The sequence below is a fragment of the Macrobrachium rosenbergii genome, chromosome 1 (assembly GCF_040412425.1).
Source record: "Macrobrachium rosenbergii isolate ZJJX-2024 chromosome 1, ASM4041242v1, whole genome shotgun sequence".
NCBI lineage: Eukaryota > Metazoa > Arthropoda > Malacostraca > Decapoda > Palaemonidae > Macrobrachium > Macrobrachium rosenbergii.
Window position 1 is genome coordinate 45,429,358 of NC_089741.1, and position 11,955 is coordinate 45,441,312.

Genomic DNA, 11,955 nt, shown 5'->3' on the forward strand with positions numbered 1-11,955 from the left:
AAGGAGCGGACTCTAACTGAGGATCAAGTGGACAGCTTGCAGCGAGAACTGGAGGCTGCCCGTAGGAGGAACGACAATCTTAATAAAATTATTTATGACAGGATAAACAAGGAATGTGGAAAATTCTTGACAACGGAAAAGTTTGATAAAGAGATGCGACACATTCAAGATCTTTTGGACCTGGCAGAGGAGGCTGATGTTAAGATCCAGGAAGCCGAGAATAAGGCGGAGGCTATCGGCCTAGAGAACCAGAAACTGCAGAGGAAAGTTTTGCACGACGAAGAAGCTTTGGCTGAACACCAGAGGGAAATTCTCGAACTAAACGATATGAATATGGAACAGAAAAAAGAGCTTTGTGAGAATAAGCATCAGATTCAAGAACTGAAAGACTTTAATGTGGCGATGGAAGAAAGGCTCTTTGAGAATGAGAAAGAAATTGAAGAAATGAAAAGGCAGAACTCCCTGAAAGACGAAAAGCTAGAGGATTACCGGAAAATAATTGACGAGCTGCAGAAAGGAAGGGCAGGTAATGACAAACGAACAAAAACACAAGAACTTGAGATACAAACTGCTCTGAGGGAGGAAAATCTTCAGGAATATCAACAGGAAATAGAAGACCACCTGAAGGAACTCGAAAAGAGGCAGCAGGACATCGACGAGCTTTTGTGTGGAGACCTGATGAACGAAGAGGAGCTAACTAAGAGGGACTTGAAAATCGAACAGATTATGAAGGAGGTGAAACAACAAGAGGTCTGCCACTTGGAGGTTGCAGGAGCTCGCTTCCAGGAAATGATGGATGCCTTCGCCAACCAGATCTCCGAGCAGGAAATGGAAGTTATCTGCCTGCGCCAGGAAGTTCAGCAGAAAAACAACTTGCTGGAAGAATGCACAGCCCAGTGGGACAGCCTGAACAAGAAGCTGGAACGAGTTCAGGAGGAAAATAATCATCTGAAACAGTTGGCCACTGAGGCTGAGGAACGACACAGAACTGCAGAAAGACTTGAACTTTTCATTGAATATCAGAAGAATGAAAAATTAGTAACTGATAAACAAAAAGAAGTTGATGAACTTACGAAACAATTAGAAGAGCTTGTTCAGTGTCAGAAGGAAGTAGAAGTTCTTAAGAATGAATTAGAAGAAAACCAACTGACTTTGGATGAACTGGTGAGTCAAAATCAGAGAAAGGAGACTGTAGCAGTTGCCTTACAAATGGAAACTGAGGAGTTAAGACAAAGGTTAGAAGAGAGGGATAGAGAAGTGGATAGGCTTCTTCATTATGCCAAGGAAGCTGAAGATCTTGTAAAGGAAAAACAGATAGCTCTGGAGGAATTACAAAAAAGGAACCAGGACATTGAAGATGAACTAAATAATACGGACTTGAAAATTGAAGAGATTATGAAAGAGGTGGAACAAGAACAGGCCCGCCTATTGCAGATCAAGGGAGCTCGCTTCAAGGAAATGATTGTTGACTTACGCAACAAGATCTGTGACCAGGAAATGGAGGTTGAATGTCTGCGCCAAGAAGTTCAGCAGAAAAACCAGGAGCTGGAAAGAGTCAATGAGGAAAATAATCATCTGAAACAGCTGGCCACTGACACTGAGGAGCTAGGACAAAAATTAGAAGAGAGAGACAGAGAAGTGGACAGGCTTGTTCGTTGTGCCAAGGAAGCTGAAGATCTTCAAAAGGAAAAACAGATAGCTCTGGAGGAATTACAAAAAAGGAACCAGGACATTGAAGATGAGCTAAAGAAGAGGGACTTGGAAATTGAAGAGATTGTGAAAGAGGTTGAACAACAACAGGTCTGCCACTTGGAGATTATGACAGCTCGCTTCCAAGAAATGGTGGATGCCTTCACCAACCAGATCTCCGAGCAGGAAATGGAAGTTATCTGCCTGCGCCAGGAAGTTCAGGAGAAAAACAACTTGCTGGAGGAATGCAAAGCCCACTTGGACAGGCTTAACAAGGCGCTGGAAAGTTAATGATGAAAATAATCATCTAAAATAACTGGCCACTTTGGCTGACAACACTCTGCTGGAAGGCATGAAGAAATGGGAGGGAGACATACAAGGAATCACGAATCGGCTGAGGGACTTTCTCTCAGAAGAGGAATCGGATGATGGGCAGGAGACATGGAAGGACTAGACAAACTAAAAACTGACAACAAAGAAAGCTTGCCCGAATAGAATCAGGCACTCTGGAGTAATATATATATGTATGTATATAACACATCACCACATACACACACACACACACACACACAGAAAAATACATATATACACATGAAGCCCCCCCAGTGTATATATGTAGACCCACACAACACATACACACATATATATACACACACCCCCAGTGTGTATATATATGTACAAACACATATATATTCACACTCCCCCAGTGTGTTTATATATGTACAAACACATACAAACTTAAACACATACACAAATACACACATACGGGACCCCCCATGTGTGTATATACATACAAACACACACACACATAAATATATACATACATATATACGTTGTCTCCAGAGGGATTCGAACTCTAGCCTGGTTCAGAAACAACCACAGGTCAATTTAGAAACAACTTCCCTCCACCTCCCTTCGCCCAGCCCATCTAACTGACAAGACGGGAGATCTCTCCCTACTGGCTAGGAGTAATACAACTCACCCAGGAGAGTATGGCCAAGCACCAGAGGAGCTGATTGGCTGGTGCCAGGTCATAGGAGTCCTGCTCGAAGGATGCCCTGCCTGAAGTAGCAGGCAGCTGAATGACCATCCCAGGGACACGCCTTTCTTTTCTCCTAACAGTGGTAGGGAGAAGAAGGGCTCCTGGGTCACCTCCATGACAGTTTCTGTCAGAGGACAGCCTTCACCTGCCGGAGGTGTAGGTTCGATGTCTTTGACCAGGATCTCTGTGTTCTGATGATCTGCAGCGCTGGTGGGGCGCTGCAGACCGTTGGGGGGAGCATGGAGATCCTGGACAGAGACACATCAGTCATCTATGCCTCTGATAGGTGAAGGCCGCTGCCATCCTCCGACAGAAACTGTCACTGGAAGGTGACCCAGAGACCTTCTTCTCCCTACCACCATTAGAGAATGCAAGACGCGTCCCACAAATTCAACTACCTTCCACCTCCCTTCTCCCAGCCCATCTAACTGACAAGACGGGAGATCTCTCCCTACTGGCTGGGAGTAAGACAACTCAACCACGAGAGTATGGCCAAGCGCCAAAGGAGCTGATTAGTTGGTGCCAGGTCTAGGGAGTCCTGTTTGAATGACGCCCTGCCTGAAGTAGCGGGCAGCTGCAGAACCATCCCAGGGACACGCCTTTCCTTTCTCCTAACAGTGGTAGGGAGAAGAAGGGCTCCTGGGTCACCTCCAAGACATTTTCTGTCAGAGGACAGCAAGGGCCTTCACCTGTCGGAGGTGTAGGTGGTCGATGTCTTTGTCCAGGATCTCTGTGTTCCTGACGATCTGCAGCGCTTGGTGGGAGCGCTGCAGACCGTTGGGAGCATGGAGATCCTGGACAGAGACATCAGTCATCTATGCCTCTGATAGGTGAAGGCCTCTGCATCCTCCGACAGAAACTGTCACTGAGGTGACCCAGGAGACCCTTCTTCTCCCTACCACCATTAGGAGAATGCAAGACGCGTCCCACAAATTCAACTACCTTCCACCTCCCTTCTCCCAGCCCATCTAACTGACAAGACGGGAGATCTCTCCCTACTGGCTGGGAGTAAGACAACTCAACCACGAGTATGGCTGCCGCCCAAAGGAGCTGGATTAGTTGGTGCCAGGTCCAGGAGTCCTGTTTGAATGACGCCCTGCCTGAAAGTAGCGGGCAGCTGGGGACCATCCCAGGGACACGCCTTTCCTTTTCCTCCTAACAGTGGTAGGGAGAAGAAGGGCTCCTGGGTCACCTCCAATGACAGTTTCTGTCAGAGGACAGCAAGGACCTTCACCTGTCGGAGGTGTAGGTGGTCGATGTCTTTGTCCAGGATCTCTGTGTTCCTGACGATCTGCAGCGCTTGGTGGGAGCGCTGCAGACCGTTGGGAGCATGGAGATCCTGGACAGAGACATCAGTCATCTATGCCTCTGATAGGTGAAGGCCCTTGCCATCCTCCGACAGAAACTGTCACTGGAGGTGACCCAGGAGACCCTTCTTCTCCCTACCACCATTAGGAGAATGCAAGACGCGTCCCACAAATTCAACTACCTTCCACCTCCCTTCTCCCAGCCCATCCAACTGACAAGACCAGAGGTCTCTCACACTGGCTGAGGAGTAAAGACCAACAATTAAAACATCAACCTCCCTACTAAGTGGGGAGTAAGTGACAACAACCACGTATCGCCCAGCACCATAGGAGCTGATTAGGTGGCACCAGGTCTAGGGAGTCCTGTTTGAATGACGCCTGCCCGGAGTAGCAGAGCAGCTGCAGAACCATCCCAGGGATGCCTGCCCATTTTCTGCGGTGGTAGGAGAAGGAAGGGTCTCCTGGGTAACCTCCAGTGACAATTGCCATTGGAGGACAGCAATGGCCTTCACCTGTTGGAGGGGCAGTTGGTCAATGTCTCCGTCCAGGATCTCTGTGTTCCTGGTGATCTGCCGCATTTGGTGGGAGTGCTGCAGATCTTTGGGAGCATGGGGATCCTAGATGAAGACATCGGTCATCTCTGCCCCTGATAGGTGAGGGCCATTTCCGTCCTCCAACAGGAACTGTCGCAGGAGGTGACCCAGGAGACCCTTCTTCTCCCTACCACATCAGGAGAATGGCAAGGCACGTCTCTGGGATTCAGCTCCCTTCCACCCCCCTTGTACCAACCCATCGAACTGACAAGATGGGAGATCTCTCCCTACTGGCTGGAAGTAAGACAAGTCAACCACAAGAGTATGGCCCAGCACCAAAAGAGCTGATTGGCTGGTGCCAGGTCTAGGGAGCCCTGCTTGAAAGACACCCAGCCTGAAGTTAGCGGGCAGCTGAAGGGCCATCCAAGGGATGCGCCTTGCCATTCTCCTGACAGTGGTAGAGAGAAGAGGGGTCTCCTGGGTCACCTCCAGTGACAGTTTCCATCGGAGGACAGCAAGGGCCTTCACCCCTTCAGAGGTGCGGTGGTCAATGTCTCCGTCCAGGATCTCCATGTTCCTAGTGATCTGCAGCACTTGGTGGCAGCACTGCAGATCGTTGGGAACACGGAGATCCTGGACAGAGACAGCGGCCCTCTATGCCTCTGATAGGTGAAGGCCATTGCCATCCTCCGACAGAAACTGTCGCTGGAGCTGACCCAGAAGACCCTTCTTCTCCCTACCACCATCAGGAGAACGGCAAGGCATGTCCCTGGGATTCAACTTCCTTCCACCTCCTTTCTCCCAACCCATCCAACTGACAGGACGGGAGATGTCTCCCTACTGTCTGGGAGTAAGACAATTCACCCATGAGAGTATGGCCGAGAGCCGAAGGAGCTGATTGGCTGGTGGCAGGGCTCAGGAGTCCTGCTCGAAAGATGCCCTGTCTGAAGTAGCAGACGGCTGAAGGACCATCCCAGGGATGCATCTTGCCGTTCTCCTGACAGTGGTAGGGAGAAGAAGCGGTCTCCTGGGTCACCTCCAGTGACAGTTTCCATGGCAGGACAGCAAGGGCCTTCACCTGTCGGAGGTGAAGGTGGTTGATGTCTCCATCCAGGACCTCCGTGTTCCTAGTGATCTGCCGCGCTTGATGGGAGCGCTGCAGATTGTTGGGATCACAGAAATCCTGGATGGAGACATCATCCACCTCTGCCTCTGATAGGTGAAGGCTCTTGCCATCTTCTGCCAGAAACTTTTTCTGGTGCTGACCCAGGAGACCTATCTTCACTATAAACATCAGGAGAACGGCAAGGTGCGTCCTTGGGATGGCCCTTCAGAAGCCCACTACTTAAGGCAGGGTGTCCTTCAAACAGGACTCCCGAGAACTGCAGCCAGCCAATCAGCTTCTTCGGTGCTGATTGGATGGGTTGTCTTACTCCCAGCCAGTAGTAAGAGATCCCCCATCTTGTCAGTTGATGGGCTGGGAGAAAACCCTCCGCCATACTCTCGTGTATGATTAGTCCTCCAGGGCAGTAGGGAGAGCTCCCCCACTTCATTAGACAATTAATAATAATAATAATAATAATAATAATGAGGTGAATGGCTCCAGGGATACAAACAGGGAGTATTTATGATCAAAAACAGGTTTGGAAAGAAGGGGTCAATTTCTGATTGGTCGGCCATATTCAGGGAGCTCTCCTATTGGCTGTGAGTCAAGCTGACTGACATGGATGCTAATTGGTTGGCACCCGGGGCTCAGCTCATCCCTCAAAGAGGAGGGTGCCTGTATTGTACTACTCTCTCAGGGGCATGCCTCATTGTTCTTCTGATGGTGGTCAGGAGGAGAGTTTTCCAAGTAACATTTAGTGAAGGTTTCCATTGTAGAATAGCAAAGGCCTCCTTATAACGGAGGTAGTGGTGGGCCAAGTCGCCATCGGGGATTCTGGTATTCTTTATGATCTGTTGACGCTGTGGGTAGTTGTCGTGTTCCCTCATGCAGCATTTGTACACCTTCCTTCATGCAGATGGGTGGCGTTCCTCTTAGAGGCAAGTCGTTTTCATAGCAAAGTTAGAATGCTGGCCCCCATTATTGTCTATCAAATACTGTGCAACATCATTCTTACATTGGTATGACAACACAATCAGGTTTACCTGCCAGTTCACCCACGACCGTATGACAAATGAGCGTCTACATATAAAGAGTAGAACTGTCAGTTGGACAGTCAACTCAAGGTCATCACCCTCAGTTCTTGCCTAGCCTTCATTGTGGCAACACTATATGGCAGCAATGGAAACTCCGCTGGCTGGTAAGGAGATGGGGCTACATAGACTAGCTGCTGCGGCAAGCCACTTAAAAATAGGAAAGAAGCAAAAAGGGGTAACAGAGTATGGTCTAAATATTGTTTATTAAAGAGAGATGTCTGTTCTCATACAAAATTAATGGATAAGGTTAAATCAGAACTGGGGGTTGGTTCAGTTACTTATGAAATTGATCATGGAGCCTACTTTCACTAGTAACACCTTTCGTAAAAAGGCAGGACACTGGCCTAGGCCTATACCAAATTGTCTATCACATGGAAATATTTTTATTTATATTTTATCATAAGATTTGGACTCACAATGGTCTACAAATAACATCGCAAGGTCTAACAATGAAATGAATTGGGCCTATACATAGTTTATTCATATTCTGGTCCAAGCAGCTGAGATTCTTCCCTGGCGAAATCCAGCGGCTGACTGTCATAAAATCGTTGCATACCTGTCCACACATGTATTAAGTCTTTTAACGAATTATGTGCTGGCCGGCGAAAGGTATATCCAGTGCAGGTGACATTTATAATGACGTCGGTGGTTTCCACATTTAGATACAGAGGGTATCTGACGCATTCATTTGTGCCTTCTGATCATGGCCAAAACGCATGGAGACAATGTAACAGAGATGGATGGAAGCATTATGATCCTTGAACATTGAACCGGGTGTGTCACACACTTCCGGGAGGGGTTGACGCGGGAGGAGGCATGTGCACTCTAATGGTATATTATGAGGAACATACAATGGCTATTCACTTCGACTTCTGGCTAGGTGTGATTTGCTCTTTGTGCAGTGTTAGTGGATAAGAACAGCCACTGGAAGAAACGTTTATTTGCAGCCACAGGAAGTGAGTAAGATAACTCATTAACACTTATATTTTTCCCAGATATTATGTGGAATACCCAGTTCGTGCTGCAGTGAAACTCCTCTGTTTCTCCATAATGCATATTCCCGTTCTGTTCTCCGTTATGCATTATTCTGTTTTAAATGTCTTTCCTTTATACATCATTTCAGGTTTTAATATATATGTTTCTTTTAACAGGAATTCTGGGTTCGTCCTGTGAGGACAAATATTTTGGAAGTGGTGTTCTTTTAACATACTCTATGACATTTATTTTGGTCTAGAATAATTATGACCTTTTTATTTTCTTTGGTGACCAAGGTGTTAGTCACTATTATTGGTTGGTCTAGAATCATTAATTCGATGGATAGTAAGTCTGAATTTCCTCTAGTTATGATTTCCATTTTTATGGGGTGTGAGTCACTCCATGTCATGACCATAGCTTTTGCTGAAATACTTTCATTAAATTTGCAAATAAAGTCATTTTGTAACTCGGCATTTTATTCCAGTAGGCCTTTGTTTGAGGATGGATTCAGTGAGAGGAGTCGACGAGAGAGAAAGGATGTGCTGACCCAGTGCTGGCCATTGCTAGGAGAATCTTAGGGATGTAAGATGATATGACGCTGTTCTTAAAACAGATGCAGTAAGGGATTATGACCCTATCTGACCTTGTGTAGGGTCAAAACACATGCAATCACCTGTCAGTCGGTCGGAAGAACTTTAGGTAATTCCATCAGCTCCTCTGTTCTGGCGAGTGGACTGACTCCACCCACAAACTGTCGTCCACATGTAAGTTTTAACGTCAGTTTCGATGAACTGACAGGTAGACTGATGGGTAAACCTGATCGTGAATACCCGGCCTAAGAGGATCACTGTCCGTCTGCATGAAGGAAGGTCTACAAACACTGCATGAGGGAATATGGCAACATCGCCCAACACCTACAGTGTAAATAATACCAGAATCCTAGAGAGAGAGAGAGAGAGAGAGAGCAAGCAAGCTGTCAAAGCTAATTGCCTAAATTCCTAGTAAACCCAATTTAATGGCTGTACATAGTTATACTGACAAAATAAAAACTTTTAATGCTGATGCACGAACTCTCGTACCGAGCTTTGAAGGCATGAAATTACTGTAAATTCTAACAATATTCCAAGGCCACTTGTTACCATTAACGAGAAACTTGAAGCCTACGAAACCTTGTTTGTGTAGGATCGACTGGCGGATTAAAAGTTAAAACAAATTTTATCTTCGGAATCTCCAGATCATAAATTCTCCACATAAATCTGAGACAAGTAATATTTTCTGTAATTAGAAAAGATCGTTTATCAGTAAGGTGTGATGAGAGGATTCGGGAATAATGCTTCCCCTAAGCCTCTTGAATAATTCAACCTGGTCCACTTCACATTTATCCTGGTTTTAGGAGAGTTATCCATTAACAGTTTTCATTCCTAACACCGGAGTAAGTTCGGGTTGTATACTAAAAGCCATTTTCAGGAATGAAAAAAATTATCATAAAACGAAACTTGCATCTTCAACAAAGTCGATGACCACCGTTGTTTGAGGCAAATTTTGAGAAATCAGTCAAGCCTTAGAGAATCTTTCTTTTTTTTTTTTGTGGAGACCAAATTACACTGTTAGAGCTGGAAGCTGGACGTTTTTTTTTTTTTAGTCAACGAAAGAAACACAAACGCTCAAAAATAATTCACGTGCACTCTTGAGAGTGGACACTATCATAACTTATAGTACTAATGATAGGGAGTGTATAAAAACAAAACAGTCAATAAATAATATTGATTCAATGAAGTTAATAAGAAAAGAATTAACAAAAGCTTATAGCCTTCAGGCAAGAAACTGTGTGTGTGTGTGAGAGAGAGAGAGAGATTAAGTTATCTAAGAGCCAAGCAAAAGAAAATCATCCATAGAATCAGGCCAGCCACATCTAGTTCATCATGGAAGAAAATTGTTTCCAAGGAATATAAATGGATTCGTACCATTCTACATCTTCATATCCAGAGAGAGAGAGAGAGAGAGAGAGAGAGAGAGAGAGAGAGAGAGAGAGAGATAAAACTAATTTTGGGAATAATATAAAACTGGTGACAAGAGGTGCTGAGGTTTCACAAAAATAAAGGAAACAGAATATCTCAGGACACAGAAATCTCTCTCTCTCTCTCTCTCTCTCTCTCTCTCTGTACGGTAATAAGGTAATGCTGCAAAAAATATATCTCACGAGTGTTTTTTTCATATGAAGCAATTTACGACAATAACACAATTAAGTGTCCTGGCTCTCTGCCACGATATAGATTGTCATCTAATTCGAAACCCCTCTCTCTCTCTCTCTCTCTCTCTCTCTCTCTCTCTTAATGAAAATGGACTGCGTAAATGACGAAAATAAAAAACGAAAAAAATGACAGCACTGAATAAGAGAGAGGTGTCGCCAGGAAAGTCATTTCTGCCAACAGCCTTATTTGGGATTAAAATGTCCCAGAGGGTAATGAAGCAACGTCTTTTGTCGGCACAAATGCAAAATATGAGTGGCGTTGATGAAAACTGGGCTCAGAGAGAGAGAGAGAGAGAGAGAGAGAGAGAGAGAGAGAGAGAGAGAATAGAAACCCATGGGAAGGCAAAGTAAACACGAAAATCCAGCGTAATTAATATGTGGGCATGAGAGTGCGATGCAGCCTATTCTGCAAACTTGCAATGATGAACTTGACGTCACCATGGCAGCAATGACGAATATTCAATTTTTACAAAGAAAAGGAAAGAAATGTCTCATCTCACGAAATGTTAAAATATGAATGAAATGGTATATAAGTTAATAAACAAAGTGACAAAATACTGATGCATTGATAAATGAACAGAAGAATAATTCAAATCAGATATAAACCGATACAGGGCGACTCAACTTCCTACCTACATTACAAGTAACTTACTGGAACAGCTGCAGGAGGACCTTCTCGGCGCCGAAAACTTTTATAATTATGCCGTTGTTTTACATCGCCTAAACTTTAAATGACGACAAAACAAAACTTCTAGACATTTTTCCATAGTCTGAGACAAAAATCGATACCAAGAAACAAGCATTACTCTGTTAAACAAATGTTTTCGTCTATATTTTCAGCGCTCTGTACAAGAATACCTCCCTTCACTTACACACGATAATTATTTTTAGGCCTTGTCAGCGGCAGTCAGAACAGTCCTAATGAAGTCATATACATTATTCTTGCCAAAAATTTAAAGATAACCACATACGGAACTATCTTTTAAATGCAACGAATATTTTTCTTTCCTTTTCTTCAAATCAATGTTTAAAATTCACACGTTTCACCTAATAATTTATGTCATTATTTCAAAGCACACCAAAGTGGTCAAGTCACTTTGCATTTCAGCATTTGCTGAATACGAAGATTTCGGGTTTGTTTACGACAGGCATTTCAAATCCAGTGTCAATTTAAGTCTGTCGAAACTTGGCGAGAAGAAGAAGAAGAAGAAGAAGAAGAAGAAGAAGAAGAAGAAGAAGAAGAAGAAGAAGAAGAAGAAGAAGAAGCCTGGAGCCAACTGGAGTGTGTTTGGATTCTCGAAGGCGACCTTCATTGACAGAAAAAGACTTCTATCAGCTTCCCTGTCACCGTTCGTTTACCTATTTACCTAAGAGGAAAATCTCTCTCTCTCTCTCTCTCTCTCTCTCTCTCTCTCTCCTTTTTCCCCTTTCTTCTTATTTTGACCACATGTATCACAAACAATGACAGTCAATTTATTGACAATGTGAATTCATTGCTATCATTAAACATTGACAAAATAGGACCAACACCAATATTTTACTTAAAGGTATTATTTAGACAAGTAAAAATCAATACGGTTAAATCCTAGATCATAAGACAGATGTCAATGTCAAATCTATTTCAAGTGGTTAATACATATATTGTTTAACCTACCTTCCCTAGTGCTTCATTATCCATAAGAAAATATACATACGATATTATAAAACTTTCTCGGTGGATTAACTCAGTCTGACGAAACAGAATCATCAAGGAGTTGGATGAGGCAGAATAGATCCCCTTGCCGAGGTATATGTATATTATATATATACATAAATACATACATACATACATCTCTCTCTCTCTCTCTCTCTCTCTCTCTCTATCTATATCTCTCTATATATATATCTATATATATATATATATATATATATATATATATATATTATATAATGCAAGACAAGATAATCTTAGTGAGATGA

The 11,955-nt window shown here is 44.1% G+C and overlaps 1 protein-coding gene across 1 annotated transcript in view; it reads left to right on the forward strand.

Moving 5' to 3' along the window:
• LOC136840374 (golgin subfamily A member 6-like protein 22) overlaps nucleotides 1-11,312 on the forward strand; it is an 11,771-nt gene extending 459 nt beyond the window's left edge. The window contains exons 1-11 of the mRNA XM_067107060.1: nucleotides 1-1,975; nucleotides 2,613-2,679; nucleotides 2,812-2,887; nucleotides 3,018-3,246; nucleotides 3,484-3,561; nucleotides 4,029-4,148; nucleotides 4,719-4,871; nucleotides 5,163-5,332; nucleotides 5,791-6,078; nucleotides 6,453-6,614; nucleotides 11,145-11,312. The exon at nucleotides 1-1,975 is cut by the window's left edge and continues 459 nt beyond it. Coding sequence (XP_066963161.1) covers nucleotides 1-1,975; nucleotides 2,613-2,679; nucleotides 2,812-2,887; nucleotides 3,018-3,246; nucleotides 3,484-3,561; nucleotides 4,029-4,148; nucleotides 4,719-4,871; nucleotides 5,163-5,332; nucleotides 5,791-6,078; nucleotides 6,453-6,614; nucleotides 11,145-11,312 — 3,486 coding nt within the window. The remainder of the gene's footprint in view (nucleotides 1,976-2,612; nucleotides 2,680-2,811; nucleotides 2,888-3,017; nucleotides 3,247-3,483; nucleotides 3,562-4,028; nucleotides 4,149-4,718; nucleotides 4,872-5,162; nucleotides 5,333-5,790; nucleotides 6,079-6,452; nucleotides 6,615-11,144) is intronic.
• Nucleotides 11,313-11,955: the final 643 nt, after the last annotated feature.